We start from the raw sequence: 20737 nt of genomic DNA, 5'->3' as shown, positions 1-20737 counted from the left end.
CAGAAGTAAGAAACTAAAACCATGTTTCAGGCCCGTCTGCTGCAGCATGAAATCTGATTCTGTATTTTATGAATAAATGATGCTCAACCTTCAGCTCTCAAAAGCTAAAACCTCTAAAGTGAAGTTTTTAATTTTTTAAAGCTATCGACGGACATGGCTGCTGCAGACTGAGCAGGTCGGGGAGGGAAATAATCAAAACCTGATTACAGAAACAATTCACTTTCATCTCCATCTGTTCAGATCAATGTCTGGTTCTGTGGTGTGTCGTCGGATGTCAAGATTAATGTTGAAGTACGATTTTGAGAAAAAAGTCGAAATGTTGAGAAAAAAGTCAAAATTTCATCTTTATTCACGAAATTGTCTAAAAAGCCTAAATTTCGTCAATAAAGTCGAAATGTCGAGAAAAAAGTTGATATTTTGAGCAAAAAGTCAAAATGTCGAGAAAAAAGTAAAAATTTTGTGAATAAAGTCGAAATGTTGAGAAAAAAGTCGAAATGTCGAGATTAACGTTGAAATGTCGAGAAAAAAGTCGAAAGGTTGAGAAAAAAAGTAAAAATTTCGTGAATAAAGTTGAAATTTCGAGAAAAAAGTTGAAATGTTGAGAAAAAAATCGAAATGTCGAGAATAATGTTGATGTACAATTTCGAGAAAAAAGTCTAAATGTTGAGAAAAAAGTCTAAATTTCGTCAATAAAGTCAAATGTTGAGAAAAAAGTTGATTATTCTTGAAATTTTGACTTTATTCACGAAATTTCGACTTTTTTCTCGAAATTGTATTTCAACATTAAACTTAACATTTCGACTTTTTTCTCAAAGTGCACAATAAAAAAAAAAAAAGTGCACAATAAAAAAATATTAATTGTATTTCAACTTTATCCTCAACATTTCGACTTTATTCTCGAAGTGCAAAATAAAATGCATGTGGTCCCTGCGTTGGTGAAACCATCACCTCCACCCTGTGGATGAAGAACAGGTGATGACTGAGAGTCTCAGTCAGACCAAACGGAGAGAATGAATAAAGAATAGAATAAAGAACAGAACCGGCAGCCTGTCGGCCTGACCAGAACCTTGAGAGCTGAATAAAACATGGCCTCAGCCTCAGCAGCAGTCGGACGTGGATTTACGGTGGATTCACCTCTTCACGTCTCACACTGACACTTTCATTACAGAGTAAAAGCTCAGAGCAGCTGGAATCCTCCCTGCTCCGGGGCCCAGGTGCATGCTGGGAGCTGGAACAGACCTCCTCCTGAATGATGCAGACAGTTACACACCTTCTACATCCATCTGGTCTGTGATGTCACAAACCTACAGGAGAGTATCAGGGCCAGGCAGGAGAAAAATAAAAATTATGTTTTAGAGGAGGAAGATTTTTTTTTCATTATGCACTTTGAGAAAAAAGTTGAGAAAAAAGTTGAAATGTCGAATGGATGTTGACAAGTGGGTGAAAAAAGGTCAAGAAAAAAGTCGAAATTAATGTTGAAATACAATTTCGAGAAAAAAGTCAAAATGTCGAGAAAAAAGTCGAAATTTTGAAAAAAAAGTCGAAATGTTGAGAAAAGTCAAAATTTTGTGAATAATGTTGAAATGTCGAGAAAAAAGTCAAAATGTCGAGAAAAAAGTCAAAATTTTGTGAATAAAGTTGAAATGTCGAGAAAAAAGTCGAAATGTCGAGATTAATATGTCGAAATGTTGAGAAAAAAGTTGAAATTTCGAGAAAAAAGTCGAAATGTTGAGAAAAAAGTTGAAATGTTCAGAAAAAAGTAGAAATGTCGAGAAAAAAGTAGAAATGTCGAGATTAATATGTCGAAATGTTGAGAAAAAAGTTGAAATGTTGAGAAAAAAGTTGAAATTTCGAGAAAAAAGTTGAAATTTCGAGAAAAAAGTTGAAATGTTCAGAAAAAAGTAGAAATGTCGAGAAAAAAGTAGAAATGTCGAGAATAATGTTGAAGTACAATTTCGAGAAAAAAGTCTAAATGTTGAGAAAAAAGTCAAAATTTCGTGAATGAAGTCGAAAAGTTGAGAAAAAAGTCGAAATGTCAGTGGATGTTGATGGGCTCGTCTGTCTTTTCCACCCATGGCGACAAAGGGATCATGTCGCCTCGGCGTTATCCGGAGTGTCTCCACGGTAACCATGGTAACCAGAGAAGCCACCAACCAACCCTGTGGTTGCTGGTCTCTGTGCTGCCTGGTAGACCCGTTACCAGCCTCTTCACGATAATGGAAGGAACATTTGAACCCTCTCTCTGGAGCGCAGAGACTTTTTCTTTTCTTTTTTTTTTAGATAATTTTTTTTATTAAAACTTTTTTCGGAATTCTGAGATAATTATCTCGTTCATTTCTAAAAACAGAGCAGATATTTATTTCTCAGGTGAATGCATCACTCCTCCGTGGGAATCCTGGGCTGATGCGCCTCATTATTCCCGTCACGCTGATGACGCAGGAGCCGCCGCGGAGAGAGAGAGATGGAGGGATTCTCTCCTCCTCCTCCTCCTCACTGTCGGTCCTGCAGCCCGCGGAGCAGCAGCTGATCCTCCGGAGGTCCGGGAGGAGTCACGTCCCTCCTGGTGCAGCTGGAGGAAGGTTTTTATCATCTGATCTCCCGCGGAGCGGCGGAGGAGCCGCGGAGGAGCCGCGGTGCGTAATTCCTCCGTGCGTAACGGCCGCGCCATGCGCCCCGTGCGGCCCCTGCACCCCTGACCCCGGACCCGGGACCCCCCACACCTGACCTCGAGCCCCGGCCCCTCGGGGCCGCGCATGCCCCCCCCGGGACAGCATGAAGACGCCGCGCCGGCGCCGCGCGCTGCTGTCGGTGTTCCTGAACCTGCTGGCGCTGCTTTTCTCCTGCACCGCCCTCTGCACCACCTACTGGTGCGTGGGAACGCAGCGCGTTCCCAAGCCGCGCTGCGGGCCCGCGCGCCGCCGCGACTGCATCGACTACGGCGGGAACGGGAGCGGGAACGAGACGGACAGCGCGGTGCATTACAGCTGGGAGACCGGGGACGACCGCTTCCTGTTCCGCCGCTTCCACACCGGAGTCTGGGCCTCCTGCGAGGAGGACGTGCTGGACGGAGGTGGGTGAGGGGGACAGGGGGGCCCGGGGGGCCCGGGGGCCGGGGGGCAGGTGGGTTAAAAAAGGTCAAGAAAAAAGTCGAAATGTCGAGATTAATGTTGAAATACAATTTCGAGAAAAAAGGCAAAATGTTGAGAAAAAGTCAAAATTTCGAAAATAATGTTGAAGTACAATTTCGAGAAAAAAGTCGAAATTTTGAAAAAAAAAGTCGAAATGTCAAGAAAAAAGTCGAAATGTCGTCAATAAACTCGAAATGTTGAGAAAAGTAAAAATTTTGTGAATAAAGTTTAACTGTCGAGAAAAAATTCAAAATGTCGAGAAAAAAGTAAAAATTTTGTGAATAAAGTCGAAATGTCGAGAAAAAAGTTGAAATGTTGAGGAAAAAAGTCGAAATGTCGAGATTAATGTTGAAATGTTGAGAAAAAAGTAAAAATTTCGAGAAAAAAGTCTAAATTTCGTCAATAGTCGAAATGTCGAGAAAAAAGTCTAAATTTTGTGAATAAAGTCGAAATGTTGAGAAAAAAGTTGAAGTACAATTTCAAGAAAAAAGTCTAAACATTTTGACTTTATTCACGAAATTTCGACTTTTTTCTCGAAATTGTATTTCAACATTAATCTTAACATTTCGACTTTTTTCTCGACCTTTCAACTTTTTTCTCAAAGTGCACAATAAAAAAATATTTTCCTCCATTAAAATATTATCTTTCTCCTGCATGGCCCTAATACTATTCCGTAACTTTTTAAGCTTCATTTAAGTGAAAACTGAATGTAAGATGTTTCTCCAGCGGTGACGTGAGTCGGGCTGATGTGGGTGTAAAAGAGAGGAACATATGTTAATAAAGCGCTTAATGGTGCGGCGCAGGTTTATTAGTTAGATTGAGGTTTAATGTTCTGAACTGGAGCCTCATGCAGGTAATTAACGTCGGTGAAACTCTGGAACCCGGATTTATTCATTAAAAGAAAAACTAAACAGTTCAGTATAATTACAACAAATCTCCTGAATGAAAGGAACAGAAAGACTAAGCTGATTTTATCTGTCCCTTTTTCCTAAGAAATCACATTTCAATTAATGCAATAATTAAAAAAAAAGGATGGACGGACGGATTCTTTGGCTTCTCTATCCAGTATCCTGAATTTTGATTTTTTAAACATCTGTTCCTTTTAAGTTTGACTTCTTTTCTCTTTTTTCAAGTGTTTTCTGTAAAACTTCACGGCTTCTTCAGCTCGTCTGAGTCTCGAACATAAATCACTCCGTCTGACTCTCCTCTGGCCTCGACCTCCAGAACCTCCGGCGGTTCATCCCTCCTTCATCCCTCGTTCATCACTCTTTCATCACTCGTTCATCACTCATCCTGCCGCCCAGCAGATAAGAGGCCAGCAGGCGGTTAGAGGTTAAACGCCAGGCCAGTTACATCACAGTAAACTTGGCAGGACGAGCAGCCAGAGTCATAAGAAGCTCAGCCTGAAGCTTTTAACCGGCATTAATCACAACTGACCCGCATTAATCAGGAATAACCGGCATCAATCAGAAATAACCGGCATTAATCAGAAATAACCGGCATTAATCAGAAATAACCCGCATTAATCAGAAATAACCGGCATTAATCAGAAATAACCCGCATTAATCAGAAATAACCCGCATTAATCAGAAATAACCGGCATTAATCAGAAACGGCTCTGCTCATCCAACAAGGAACTTAAAGGATTTGATTTTAAGAAGAGTCCCAACAAACCCCAGGAAACTGGACCATATTGATTTGATTTGTGTTACGGGGTTTTGGACCCAAACGCAGCACACGGTCGTAGTTTGTCTGCTTTGCTTTATTTCCCTCAACAGGGACGAAGAGCAGGCAGGAATGCAAAACAAGGATCAGGCAGGTCCAGGAACAGGCAGGGTCCAGGAACGGGCAGGGTCCAGGAACAGGTCCAGGAACAGGCAGGGGCCGGGAACAGGTCCAGGAGCTTTTATACTGTCCTGATTGTTGAGGGGCTGCAGCTGGGAGACCAGGTGAAGGGAGTGAGTGACGAGGTGGGCGTGGCTAACGAGGTGGGCGTGGCTGGCAGATGGAGTGAGCAGGAGAGAGGGGAGTGGAAAACCACTGAAGGCTGGAGGACCAACCATGACAATTTGATTTGAAGATTTTATTTTGAACATGCAAAAAAGAGTACAAAAAAGAATACATATATATATATATATATATATATATATATATATATATATATATATATATATATATATATATATATATATATATATATATATATGTATATACATATGTATGTACAGCACTTCATATGGAGTAGGATTGAAGTAAACACCTATCCAGTCCTACCCCTGAATCTTATCGAGGGCCGAAGAACATAACCTCCTATCTGAAAATTTCACTTTTTTGGGAAAACACAAAAAACTGTCTTTGCTATTTTGTTTGAAGGATACCTAAATGGGTGGAAATAACGTACAGACAGGCTGATTAGGTGCAGACCACCTGATTTCATCTAAAGTGAAAAACACCAGTCAGACAGGTTTGCAGATAGGAGGTTATGTTCTTCGGCCCTCGTTATATACATTCTTACATATAACAAGAGTTTCAATAAGTTTACTTATAAAACACACATACCTACTTTAATAACTGTTCAATACAGTGATATAATACTCAATTATATTTATATAAATATAGTCAAAATCAAACAAATCAAGGCAAACAAAAGAAAACAAAACAAACGCCAGCATTTAGTTGTTACTATGTATGTATGTAATAATAGAAGTTATTATAATGTATAGTATTACATTATCATTACTTTACTATAATAGTACAATATAATAGAGAATAATAGACAGTAATGGTATAACAATATACTTGAATAACTATATAAGAGTAGATATGCTATGTACACTGGATCATATATTTACCTCCAATTATATACATAAAAATTACAATAAAATATCGACATATATACAAATAACTATAAATCAATATATATAAATAGAGAAATATAGATAATTAAAGCTGCAAGCAGCGATGAACGGGCCCTCGCACTCACGGCCACCGCCCCCCATAAACATATCAGAAACGATACCACCCACGACTTCCTATGTCAAACCATTCAAAAGTTATAGCAGAAAAAAGGGACAACCAATCAGAAGAAGGGGCGGGGCTAATTTTCACCAATTATGGTCAAGGACTCTATACCGAGTCCCATGACACCACCCACGACTCTTTATGTCAAACCATTCAAAAGTTATGGCAGAGAAAAGTTTTCTAGGGGGCGCTGTTGAGCTGTTAGGCCACGCCTATTAATGCAAACCATGAAATATCACATTTATCACCAGGCCTGGCAAGCATGCAAAATTTGGTGACTTTTGGAGAACTATCAAATATGGACCAATCAGATGAAGGGTGGGCGCGCTTTTTGGCGTCTAGCTTTGCCACGGTAACGCTTTTGAGAGAGAAAAGTAATGCGTGGTGTCGGAGGATGGAGACGCACATTTTGATGTATAACACACTTGGGGGATCGTTACGGTTCGGGCTGAATTAACTGCCGAAGGAATGGCATAAATTTCGCCAAAATGACACGACTAATTCAAAATGGCCGACATCCTGTTCGGTTTCGGGCATGACGCCAAGAGACTTTTCTTTAAGTTGCGTCATGATACAGGTGTGTACCGATTTTCGTGCATGTACGTCAAACCGTATCGTGGGGCTTGAGGCACAAAGTTTTCAAGGGGGCGCTGTTGAGCCGTTAGGCCACGCCCATTAATGCAAACCATAAAATATAAAAATTTTCGCCAGGCCTGGCTTGGTGCAAAATTTGGTGACTTTTTGGGCACGTTTAGGGGGGCAAAAAGGCCCACCTTTCGTCAGAAAAATAATAATAAAAAAAAAAAAAATACAAATTAAAGCTGCAAGCAGCAATGAACGGGCCCTCGCACTCACGGCCACCGCCCCCCATAAGCATATCAGAAATGACACCACCCACGAATGTCAAACCATTCCAAAGTTATAGCAGAAAATCGGGACAACCAATCAGAATAAGGGGCGGGGCTAGTTAAGGCTAACGAAGCTTAAGGACTCATTACAGAGTCCCATGACAACACCCACGACTTCCTATTTCAAACCATTCAAAAGTTATAGCAGAAAAAAGGGACAATCAATCAGAAGAAGGGGCGGGGCTAATTCAGGCCAATGAAGGTCAAGGGCTCCATAAAGAATCTGATGACACCAGCCACGACTCTCTATGTCAAACCATTCCAAAGTTATAGCAGAAAATCGGGACAACCAATCAGAAGAAGGGGCGGGGCTAATTAAGGCTAACGAAGCTTAAGGACTCATTACAGAGTCCCATGACACCACCCACGACTCTCTATGTCAAACCATTCAAAAGTTATGGCAGAGAAAAGTATTCTAGGGGGTGCTGTTGAGCCGTTAGGCCACGCCCATTAATGCAAACCATGAAATATCAAATTTATCACCAGGCCTGGCTTGCATGCAAAATTTGGTGACTTTTGGGGAACTATCAAATATGGACCAATCAGATGAAGGGGGGCGCACTTTTTGGCGTCGAGTGTTGCCACGGTAACACTTTTGAATGAGAAAAGTAATGCGCGTCGTCGCAAGATGGAGACGTACATTTTGATGTTAAAAAAACACACAAATTGCTGACAATAAACTTTGCATTGTGCTGGGATCGAACCCGGGATCTCTCACACGAAAGACGGCGACGTTACCCCTAAGCCACGAATCAGCTTGGCCATTTTCTGACTGACTGATTAAGGAGAGACCAACATAGCGATATAATCTGAGTCCCGAATTGTTTTTTCGTAATTTTTTAAATATTTGTAAGATTTAAATATTAGTAAAACCCCACTATTTGTGCTTTTGTGAATAGCATGTTCCAGTCTTTACTTCCTAGACACACACACTGCATGGAAGGGAGCGTTTGATTTATTGTTCACGTAACATTACTTTTATTTTTTCACAACCAAACCACGCACCCTATTTATGTCATTTGCACCGGGCAAGGACAAAAAATAAATGATTCCACTAAAATTCCAGAGATTTTTGTGGTTGGCTGACACATTACCAGCATATTTCAAATATGTCAAACCATTCAAAAGTTAAAGTCAGAAAATATGGACAACCAATCAGAAGAAGGGGCGGGGCTAATTCAGGCCAACGAAGCTTAAGGACTCTTTACAGAGTCCCATGACACCACCCACGACTCTCTATGTTAAATCATTCCAAAGTTATAGCAGAAAATCGGGACAACCAATCAGAAGAAGGGGCGGGGCTAATTAAGGCCAACGAAGCTTAAGGACTCATTACAGAGTCCCATGACACCACCCACAACTCTCTATGTCAAACCATTCAAAAGTTATGGCAGAGAAAAGTTTTCTAGGGGGCGCTGTTGAGCCGTTAGGCCACGCCCATTAATGCAAACCATGAAATATCACATTTATCGCCAAGTCTGGCTTGCATGCAAAATTTGGTGACTTTTGGAGAACTATCAAATATGGACCAATCACATGAAGGGGGGGCGCGCCTTTTGGCGTCTAGCGTTGCCACGGTAACACTTTTGAAAGAGAAAAGTAATGCGTGGTGTCGCAGGATGTAGACGCACATTTTGATGTATAACACACCTGGGTGCACGTTACGGTTCGGGCTGAATTAACTGCCGAAGGAATGGCATAAATTTCGCCAAAATGACACAATTTATTCAAAATGGCCGACATCCTGTTCGGTTTCGGCCATGGCTCCAAGAGGCTTTTCTTTAAGTTGTGCCATGATACAGGTGTGTAGCGATTTTCGTGCATGTACGTCAAACCGTATTGTGGGGCTTGAGGCACAAAGTTTTCCGGGGGGCGCTGTTGAGCCGTTAGGCCACGCCAATTAACGCAAACCATGAAATATCAAATTTATCACCAGGCCTGGCTTGCATGCAAAATTTGGTGACTTTTGGAGAACTATCAAATATGGACCAATCAGATGAAGGGGGGGTGCGCTTGTTGGCGTCTAGCATCGCCACGGTAACACTTTTGAAAGAGAAAAGTAATGCGTGTAGTCGCAGGATGGAGACGCACATTTTGATGTATAACACATCTGGGTTCACGATACGGTTCGGGCTGAATTAACTCTCGAAGGAATGGCATATATTGCTCCAAAATTACGCAATTAATTCAGAATGTTCAAAATGGCCGACTTCCTGTTCAGTTTCGGCCATGGCGCCAAGAGACTTTTCTTTTAGTTGCGACATGATACAGGTGTGTACCGATTTTTGTTCATGTACGTCAAACCGTATTATGGGGCTTGAGGCACAAAGTTTTTTCTGTCGAACCAATCAGATGAAGGGTGGGCGCGCTTTTTGGCGTCTAGCGCCGCCACGGTAACGCTTTTGAAAGAGAAAAGTAATGCGTGTTGTCGCAGGATGGAGACGCACATTTTGATGTATAACACACCTGGGTGCACGTTACGGTTCGGGCTGAATTAACTTTCGAAGGAATGGCATAAATTTCGCCAAAATGACACGACTAATTCAAAATGGCCGACTTCCTGTTTGGTTTCGGGCATGGCGCCAAGAGACTTTTCTTTAAGTTGTGACATGATACAGGTGTGTACCGATTTTCGTGCATGTACGTCAAACCGTATCGTGGGGCTTGAGGCACAAAGTTTTCAAGGGGGCGCTGTTGAGCCGTTAGGCCACGCCCATTAATGCAAACCATTAAATATCAAATTTTTCGCCAGGCCTGGCTTGGGTGCAAAATTTGGTGAGTTTTTGGGCATGTTTAGGGGGGCAAAAAGGCCTTCCTTTTGTCAGGAAAAAAATAATAATAATAATAATTAAAGCTGCAAGCAGCAATGAACGGGCCCTCGCACTCACGGCCACCGCCCCCCATAAGTATCAGAAATGACACCACCCACGACTTCCTATGTCAAACCATTGAAAAGTTATAGCAGAAAAAAGGGACAACCAATCAGAAGAAGGGGCGGGGCTAATTAAGGCCAACGAAGCTTGAGGACTCATTACAGAGTCCCATGACACCACCCACGACTCTTTATGTCAAACCATTCAAAAGTTATGGCAGATAAAAGTATTCTAGGGGGCGCTGTTGAGCCGTTAGGCCACGCCCATTAATGCAAACCATGAAATATCAAATTTATCGCCAGGTCTGGCTTGCATGCAAAAAATGGTGACTTTTGGAGAACTATCAAATATGGACCAATCAGATGAAGGGGAGGCACGCTTTTTCACGTCTAGCGTCGCCACGGTAACACTTTTGAAAGAGAAAAGTAATGCGTGTAGTCGCAAGATGGAGACGCACATTTTGATGTATAACACACCTGGGTGCACGTTAAGGTTCGGGCCGTATTAACTGCCGAAGGAATGGCATAAATTGCGCCAAAATGACATGACTAATTCAAAATGGCCGACATCCTGTTCGGTTTCGGGCATGACGCCAAGAGACTTTTCTTTAAGTTGTGCCATGATACAGGTGTGTACCGATTTTCGTGCATGTACGTCAAATCGTATCATGGGGCTTGAGGCACAAAGTTTTCCGGGGGGCGCTGTTGAGCCGTTTTGCCACGCCCATTAATGCAAACCATGAAATATCAAATTTTTCGCCAGGCCTGACTTGCATGCAAAATTTGGTGACTTTTTGGGCATGTTTAGGGGGGCAAAAAGGCCTTCCTTTTGTCAGAAAAATAATAATAAAAAAAAAAATAATACAAAGAATTCCTGCAAATACAATAGGGCCTTCGCACTGCAAGTGCTCGGGCCCTAATAATAATAATTAAAGCTGCAAGCAGCGATGAACGGGCCCTCGCACTCACGGCCACCGCCCCCCATAAGCATATCAGAAATGACACCACCCACGACTCTCTATGTCAAACCATTCAAAAGTTATAGCAGGAAATAGGGACAACCAATCAGAAGAAGGGGCGGGGCTAATTTTCACTAATTATGGTCAAGGACTCAATACCGAGTCCCATGACACCACCCACGACTCTTTATGTCAAACCATTCAAAAGTTATGGCAGAGAAAAGTATTCTAGGGGGCGCTGTTGAGCCATTAGGCCACGCCCATTAATGCAAACCATGAAATATCAAATTTATTGCCAGGCCTGGCTTGCATGCAAAATTTGATGACTTTTGGAGAACTATCAAATATGAACCAATCAGATGAAGGGGGGCGCGCTTTTTGGCGTCTAGCGTCGCCACGGTAACACTTTTGAAAGAGAAAAGTAATGCGTGTAGTCGGAGGATGGAGACTCACATTTTGATGTATAACACACCAGGGTGCACGTTACGGTTTGGGCGGTATTAATTGCCAAGGAATGGCATAAATTGCGCCAAAATTACACAATTAATTTAAAATGGCCGACTTCCTGTTGGGTTTGGGCCATGGCGCCAAGAGACTTTTCTTTAAGTTGGGACATGATACAGGTGTGTACCGATTTTCGTGCATGTACATCAAACCGTATTGTGGGGCTTGAGGCACAAAGTTTTCCGGGGGGCGCTGTTGAGCCATTTCGCCACGCCCATTAATGCAAACCAAGAAATATCAAATTTATCGCCAGGCCTGGCTTGCATGCCAAATTTGGCGCCTTTTGGGGAACTATCAAATATGGACCAATCAGATGAAGGGGGGTCGCGCTTTTTGGCGTCTAGCGTTGCCACGGTAACACTTTTGAAAGAGAAAAGTAATGCGCGTAGTCGCAGGATGGAGACGCATATTTTGATGTATAACACACCTGGGTGCACGTTACGGTTCGGGCCATATTAATTCTCGAAGGAATGGTGTGTATTGCTCCAAAATAACGTGATTAATTCAGAATGTTCAAAATGGCCGACTTCCTGTTCGGTTTTGGCCATGGCGCCAAGAGACTTTTCTTTAAGTTGCGACATGATACAGGTGTGTACCGATTTTTGTTCATGTACGTCAAACCGTATTATGGGGCTTGAGGCGCAAAGTTTTTTCTGCCTGAACCAATCAGAAGAAGGGTGGGTGCGCTTTTTGGCGTCTAGCATCGCCACGGTAACGCTTTTGAAAGAGAAAAGTAATGCGTGGTGTCGGAGGATGGAGACTCACATTTTGATGTATAACACACTTGGGGGCACGTTACGGTTCGGGCCGTATTAACTGCCGAAGGAATGGCATGAATTTCACCAAAATGACACGATTAATTCAAAATGGCCGACATCCTGTTCGGTTTCGGGCATGACTCCAAGAGACTTTTCTTTAAGTTGTGCCATGATACAGGTGTGTAGCGATTTTCGTGCATGTACGTCAAACCGTATTGTGGGGCTTGAGGCACAAAGTTTTCCGGGGGGCGCTGTTGAGCCATTTTGCCACGCCCATTAATGCAAACCATAAAATATCAAATTTTTCGCCAGGCCTGGTTTGCGTGCAAAATTTGGTGACTTTTTGGGCACGTTTAGGGGGGCAAAAAGGCCCTCCTTTCGTCAGAAAAATAATAACGCGAAGAATTCCTACAGATACAATAGGGCCTTCGCACTGAAGGTGCTCGGGCCCTAATAATAAAAATTCCTGCAAATACAATAGGGCCTTCGCACTGCAAGTGCTCGGGCCCTAATAATTCCTACAGATACAATAGGGCCTTCGCACTGAAGGTGCTCGGGCCCTAATAATAAAAATTCCTGCAAATACAATAGGGCCTTCGAACTGAAGGTGCTCGGGCCCTAAATACTGTACGTATACTACAACTCAATAAATCCATATATATACCTACATATAACTTATTTATATCCATAATATACATCTATATATCTACATATAATATGTACTTAATACATGTACATATCTACATGTTTATTCGCATCTGTATTTTGAATAAAATGTTTCTCTTTATCTTTTTTTAAATTGTGATATGTTTTTCATTTGATTTTTTATTTGATTTTTAGTAATTTTAATATCTGATGGCTAAAATAACCAAATACTTCAATTCCAGTCTCAGCCCGGCACCTTCACAACAGTTGGATGATCCAGAACTGAGACTGAACTGAACAGGAACCTCGTTTCATGAAACCATTTATACTCATTAGAGCCGCAATTAAACCATTTATCCTCATTAGAGCCGCAATTAACCTCCAAACGGCGTCGGGTCGGTGATTAACCGGCAGCTGAAGGAGGAGTTGTGATGAACCGCTGTGGAAGTTGTTGATGGAAACTCAAAATACAACAAAAGTCACGGCAAAGATCTGATTAGTAACAACCTGGTGCCCCGGATAAGTGATATCTGGGTGTTTTTCTCCTCTGTTTGTGGATAATTGGACGACTGTGATGATAATACGACTGATGGAACTGTAGTCGGGACTCACTCACTAATTACATTTTAAATTCATGTCCTAATCAGACGCCGAGCTGCTCACCTTTCGACTTTCGTCTCGTGATTTTTCTCCCACTTGCTCTCTCTCAACCCCAGAAACAAGTAACTGCCTGGGATGAGTTAATTTATCTGTTTTTGTTAATCAGGACGGTGCGTTAGCGACAGGACAGTTAAAGAGATGTGCACTAGGTTAAAAAGTTGGTAGTTTGGTTTAATTCAGCCAAACAACCGCCTGCTAGCCGGTCACAATGACCCTGCAACTAGAGGAATCAGCCTAGTCATAAAACAGGAGTTGACCCTGCAACTAGAGAAAACAGCCAAGTCATAAAACAGGAGTTGACCCTGTAACTAGAGAAAACAGCCTAGTCATAAAACAGGAGTTGACCCTGCAACTAAAGAAAACAGCCTAGTCATAAAATAGGAGTTGACCCTGAAACTAGAGAAAACAGCCTAGTCATAAAACAAGAGTTGACCCTGCAACTAGAGAAAACAGCCTAGTCATAAAACAGGAGTTGACCCTGCAACTAGAGAAAACAGCCTAGTCATAAAACAGGAGTTGACCCTGCAACTAGAGGAAACAGCCTAGTCATAAAACAGGAGTTGACCCTGCAACTAAAGAAAACAGCCTAGTCATAAAACAGGAGTTGACCCTGCAACTAGAGGAAACAGCCTAGTCATAAAACAGGAGTTGACCCTGCAACTAGAGGAAACAGCCTAGTCATGAAACAGGAGTTGACCCTGCAACTAGAGGAAACAGCCTAGTCATAAAACAGGAGTTGACCCTGCAACTAGAGGAAACAGCCTAGTCATAAAACAGGAGTTGACCCTGCAACTAGAGGAAACAACCTAGTCATAAAACAGGAGTTGACCCTGCAACTAGAGAAAACAGCCTAGTCATAAAACAGGAGTTGACCCTGCAACTAAAGAAAACAGCCTAGTCATAAAACAGGAGTTGACCCTGTAACTAAAGAAAACAGCCTAGTCATAAAACAGGAGTTGGCCCTGCAACTAGAGGAAACAGTCTAGTCATAAAACAGGAGTTGGCCCTGTAACTAGAGGAAACAGCCTAGTCATAAAACAGGAGTTGACCCTGCAACTAGAGGAAACAGCCTAGTCATAAAACAGGAGTTGACCCTGCGACTAGAGGAAACAGCCTAGTCATAAAACAGGAGTTGACCCTGCAACTAGAGGAAACAGCCTAGTCATAAAACAGGAGTTGACCCTGCGACTAGAGGAAACAGCCTAGTCATAAAACAGGAGTTGACCCTGCGACTAGAGGAAACAGCCTAGTCATAAAACAGGAGTTGACCCTGCAACTAGAGGAAACAGCCTAGTCATAAAACAGGAGTTGACCCTGTAACTAAAGAAAACAGCCTAGTCATAAAACACAAATTGACCCTGCAACTAGAGAAAACATCCTAGTCATAAAACAGGAGTTGACCCTGAAACTAGAGAAACAGCCTAGTCATAAAACAGGAGTTGACCCTGCAACTAGAGGAAACAGCGTAGTCATAAAACAGGAGTTGACCCTGCAACTAGAGGAAACAGCGTAGTCATAAAACAGGAGTTGACCCTGAAACTAGAGAAACAGCCTAGTCATAAAACAGGAGTTGACCCTGCAACTAGAGGAAACAGCCTAGTCATAAAACATGAGTTGGAACTAGAGGAAACAGCCTAGTCATAAAACAGGAGTTGACCCTGAAACTAGAGAAAACAGCCTAGTCATAAAACAGGAGTTGACCCTGCAACTAGAGGAAACAGCCTAGTCATAAAACAGGAGTTGACCCTGAAACTAGAGAAACAGCCTAGTCATAAAACAGGAGTTGACCCTGCAACTAGAGGAAACAGCCTAGTCATAAAACAGGAGTTGACCCTGCAACTAGAGGAAACAGCCTAGTCATAAAACAGGAGTTGACCCTGCAACTAGAGGAAACAGCGTAGTCATAAAACAGGAGTTGACCCTGCGACTAGAGAAAACAGCCTAATCATAAAACAGGAGTTGACCCTGCAACTAGAGGAAACAGCCTAGTCATAAAACAGGAGTTGACCCTGCAACTAGAGGAAACAGCCTAGTCATAAAACAGGAGTTGACTCTGAAACTAGAGAAAACAGCCTAGTCATAAAACAGGAGTTGACCCTGCAACTAGAGGAAACAACCTAGTCATAAAACAGGAGTTGACCCTGCAACTAGAGAAAACAGCTTAGTCATAAAACAGGAGTTGACCCTGTAACTAGAGAAAACAGCCTAGTCATAAAACAGGAGTTCACCCTGCAGCTAGAGGAAACAGCCTAGTCATAAAACAGGAGTTGACCCTGCGACTAGAGAAAACAGCCTAATCATAAAACAGGAGTTTACTCTGCAACTAGAGGAAACAGCCTAGTCATAAAACAGGAGTTGACCCTGCAACTTGAGGAAACAGCGTAGTCATAAAACAGGAGTTGACCCTGCGACTAGAGAAAACAGCCTAATCATAAAACAGGAGTTGACTCTGCAACTAGAGGAAACAGCGTAGTCATAAAACAGGAGTTGACCCTGCGACTAGAGGAAACAGCCTAGTCATAAAACAGGAGTTGACCCTGCGACTAGAGAAAACAGCCTAATCATAAAACAGGAGTTGACTCTGCAACTAGAGGAAACAGCCTAGTCATAAAACAGGAGTTGACCCTGCAACTAGAGGAAACAGCGTAGTCATAAAACAGGAGTTGACCCTGCGACTAGAGAAAACAGCCTAATCATAAAACAGGAGTTGACTCTGCAACTAGAGGAAACAGCCTAGTCATAAAACAGGAGTTGACCCTGCAACTAGAGAAAACAGCTTAGTCATAAAACAGGAGTTGACCCTGTAACTAGAGAAAACAGTCTAGTCATAAAACAGGAGTTGACCCTGCAACTAGAGAAAACAGCTTAGTCATAAAACAGGAGTTGACCCTGTAACTAGAGAAAACAGTCTAGTCATAAAACAGGAGTTGACCCTGCAACTAGAGGAAACAGCCTAGTCATAAAACAGGAGTTGACCCTGCGACTAGAGAAAACAGCCTAATCATAAAACAGGAGTTTACTCTGCAACTAGAGGAAACAGCCTAGTCATAAAACAGAAGTTGACCCTGCGACTAGAGAAAACAGCCTAGTCACAAAACAGGAGTTGACCCTGCAACTAGAGGAAACAGCCTAGTCATAAAACAGGAGTTGACCCTGTAACTAAAGAAAACAGCCTAGTCATAAAACAGGAGTTGACCCTGCAACTAGCGAAAACAGCCTAGTCATAAAACAGGAGTTGACCCTGTAACTAAAGAAAACAGCCTAGTCATAAAACACGAATTGACCCTGCAACTAGAGAAAACAGCCTAGTCATAAAACAGGAGTTGACCCTGCAACTAGAGGAAACAGCCTAGTCATAAAACAGGAGTTGACCCTGCAACTAGAGGAAACAGCCTAGTCATAAAACAGGAGTTGACCCTGCAACTTGAGGAAACAGCGTAGTCATAAAACAGGAGTTGACCCTGCGACTAGAGAAAACAGCCTAATCATAAAACAGGAGTTGACTCTGCAACTAGAGGAAACAGCCTAGTCATAAAACAGGAGTTGACTCTGAAACTAGAGAAAACAGCCTAGTCATAAAACAGGAGTTGACCCCGCAACTTGAGAAAACAGCCTAGTCATAAAACAGGAGTTGACCCTGTAACTAGAGAAAACAGCCTAGTCATAAAACAGGAGTTGACCCTGCAACTAGAGGAAACAACCTAGTCATAAAACAGGAGTTGACCCTGCAACAAGAGGAAACAGCCTAGTCATAAAACAGGAGTTGACCCTGCAACTAGAGAAAACAGCCTAGTCATAAAACAGGAGTTGACCCTGCAACTAAAGAAAACAGCCTAGTCATAAAACAGGAGTTGACCCTGTAACTAAAGAAAACAGCCTAGTCATAAAACAGGAGTTGGCCCTGCAACTAGAGGAAACAGCCTAGTCATAAAACAGGAGTTGACCCTGTAACTAGAGAAAACAGCCTAGTCATAAAACAGGAGCTGACCCTGAAACTAGAGAAAACAGCCTAGTCATAAAATAGGAGTTGACCCTGCAACTAGAGGAAACAGCCTAGTCATAAAACAGGAGATAACCCTGCAACTAGAGAAAACAGCCTAGTCATAAAACAGGAGTTGACCCTGCAACTGGAGGAAACAGCGTAGTCATAAAACAGGAGTTGACCCTGCGACTAGAGAAAACAGCCTAATCATAAAACAGGAGTTGACTCTGCAACTAGAGGAAACAGCCTAGTCATAAAACAGGAGTTGACCCTGCAACTAGAGGAAACAGCGTAGTCATAAAACAGGAGTTGACCCTGCGACTAGAGGAAACAGCCTAGTCATAAAACAGGAGTTGACCCTGCGACTAGAGAAAACAGCCTAATCATAAAACAGGAGTTTACTCTGCAACTAGAGGAAACAGCCTAGTCATAAAACAGGAGTTGACCCTGCAACTTGAGGAAACAGCGTAGTCATAAAACAGGAGTTGACCCTGCGACTAGAGAAAACAGCCTAATCATAAAACAGGAGTTGACTCTGCAACTAGAGGAAACAGCCTAGTCATAAAACAGGAGTTGACCCTGCAACTAGAGGAAACAGCGTAGTCATAAAACAGGAGTTGACCCTGCGACTAGAGAAAACAGCCTAATCATAAAACAGGAGTTGACTCTGCAACTAGAGGAAACAGCCTAGTCATAAAACAGGAGTTGACCCTGCAACTAGAGAAAACAGCTTAGTCATAAAACAGGAGTTGACCCTGTAACTAGAGAAAACAGTCTAGTCATAAAACAGGAGTTGACCCTGCAACTAGAGAAAACAGTCTAGTCATAAAACAGGAGTTGACCCTGCAACTAGAGGAAACAGCCTAGTCATAAAACAGGAGTTGACCCTGCGACTAGAGAAAACAGCCTAATCATAAAACAGGAGTTTACTCTGCAACTAGAGGAAACAGCCTAGTCATAAAACAGAAGTTGACCCTGCGACTAGAGAAAACAGCCTAGTCACAAAACAGGAGTTGACCCTGCAACTAGAGGAAACAGCCTAGTCATAAAACAGGAGTTGACCCTGTAACTAAAGAAAACAGCCTAGTCATAAAACAGGAGTTGACCCTGCAACTAGCGAAAACAGCCTAGTCATAAAACAGGAGTTGACCCTGTAACTAAAGAAAACAGCCTAGTCATAAAACACGAATTGACCCTGCAACTAGAGAAAACAGCCTAGTCATAAAACAGGAGTTGACCCTGCAACTAGAGGAAACAGCCTAGTCATAAAACAGGAGTTGACCCTGCGACTAGAGAAAACAGCCTAGTCATAAAACAGGAGTTGACCCTGCAACTTGAGGAAACAGCGTAGTCATGAAACAGGAGTTGACCCTGCGACTAGAGAAAACAGCCTAATCATAAAACAGGAGTTGACTCTGCAACTAGAGGAAACAGCCTAGTCATAAAACAGGAGTTGACTCTGAAACTAGAGAAAACAGCCTAGTCATAAAACAGGAGTTGACCCTGCAACTAGCGAAAACAGCCTAGTCATAAAACAGGAGTTGACCCTGTAACTAAAGAAAACAGCCTAGTCATAAAACACGAATTGACCCTGCAACTAGAGAAAACAGCCTAGTCATAAAACAGGAGTTGACCCTGCAACTAGAGGAAACAGCCTAGTCATAAAACAGGAGTTGACCCTGCAACTAGAGGAAACAGCCTAGTCATAAAACAGGAGTTGACCCTGCAACTTGAGGAAACAGCGTAGTCATAAAACAGGAGTTGACCCTGCGACTAGAGAAAACAGCCTAATCATAAAACAGGAGTTGACTCTGCAACTAGAGGAAACAGCCTAGTCATAAAACAGGAGTTGACTCTGAAACTAGAGAAAACAGCCTAGTCATAAAACAGGAGTTGACCCCGCAACTTGAGAAAACAGCCTAGTCATAAAACAGGAGTTGACCATGTAACTAGAGAAAACAGCCTAGTCATAAAACAGGAGTTGACCCTGCAACTAGAGGAAACAACCTAGTCATAAAACAGGAGTTGACCCTGCAACTAGAGGAAACAGCCTAGTCATAAAACAGGAGTTGACCCTGCAACTAGAGAAAACAGCCTAGTCATAAAACAGGAGTTGACCCTGCAACTAAAGAAAACAGCCTAGTCATAAAACAGGAGTTGACCCTGTAACTAAAGAAAACAGCCTAGTCATAAAACAGGAGTTGGCCCTGCAACTAGAGGAAACAGCCTAGTCATAAAACAGGAGTTGACCCTGTAACTAGAGAAAACAGCCTAGTCATAAAACAGGAGCTGACCCTGAAACTAGAGAAAACAGCCTAGTCATAAAATAGGAGTTGACCCTGCAACTAGAGGAAACAGCCTAGTTATAAAACAGGAGATAACCCTGCAACTAGAGAAAACAGCCTAGTCATAAAACAGGAGTTGGCCCTGCAACTAGAGGACACAGCCTAGTCATAAAACAGGAGTTGACCCTGTAACTAGAGAAAACAGCCTAGTCATAAAACAGGAGTTGACCCTGCAACTAGAGGAAACAGCCTAGTCATAAAACAGGAGTTGACCCTGCAACTAGAGGAAACAGCCTAGTCATAAAACAGGAGTTGACCCTGCAACTTGAGGAAACAGCGTAGTCATAAAACAGGAGTTGACCCTGCGACTAGAGGAAACAGCCTAGTCATAAAACAGGAGTTGACCCTGCAACTAGAGGAAACAGCCTAGTCATAAAACAGGAGTTGACCCTGCAACTAGAGGAAACAGCCTAGTCATAAAACAGGAGTTGACCCTGCAACTAGAGAAAATAGCCTAGTCATAAAACAGGAGTTGACCCTGCAACTAAAGAAAACAGCCTAGTCATAAAACAGGAGTTGACCCTGTAACTAAAGAAAACAGCCTAGTCATAAAACAGGAGTTGGCCCTGCAACTAGAGGAAACAGCCTAGTCATAAAACAGGAGTTGACCCTGTAACTAGAGAAAACAGCCTAGTCATAAAACAGGAGCTGACCCTGAAACTAGAGAAAACAGCCTAGTCATAAAATAGGAGTTGACCCTGCAACTAGAGGAAACAGCCTAGTTATAAAACAGGAGATAACCCTGCAACTAGAGAAAACAGCCTAGTCATAAAACAGGAGTTGGCCCTGCAACTAGAGGACACAGCCTAGTCATAAAACAGGAGTTGACCCTGTAACTAGAGAAAACAGCCTAGTCATAAAACAGGAGTTGACCCTGCAACTAGAGGAAACAGCCTAGTCATAAAACAGGAGTTGACCCTGCAACTTGAGGAAACAGCGTAGTCATAAAACAGGA

General features: G+C 42.5%; 1 protein-coding gene across 1 annotated transcript in view; it reads left to right on the top strand.

The window, feature by feature from the left end:
* The first annotated feature begins 2617 nt into the window (after nt 1-2617).
* Nucleotides 2618-20737, top strand: part of LOC133421973 (germ cell-specific gene 1-like protein) — a 34316-nt gene continuing 16196 nt past the window's right edge. Inside the window, exon 1 of the mRNA XM_061711797.1 lies at nt 2618-3070. Coding sequence (XP_061567781.1) covers nt 2773-3070 — 298 coding nt within the window. The 5' untranslated portion in view covers nt 2618-2772. The remainder of the gene's footprint in view (nt 3071-20737) is intronic.

The sequence above is a fragment of the Cololabis saira genome, chromosome 21, assembly GCF_033807715.1.
Source record: "Cololabis saira isolate AMF1-May2022 chromosome 21, fColSai1.1, whole genome shotgun sequence".
NCBI lineage: Eukaryota > Metazoa > Chordata > Actinopteri > Beloniformes > Belonidae > Cololabis > Cololabis saira.
Note: the sequence above shows the minus strand (reverse complement) of the source record. Positions and strands in the feature narration are given on the sequence as shown.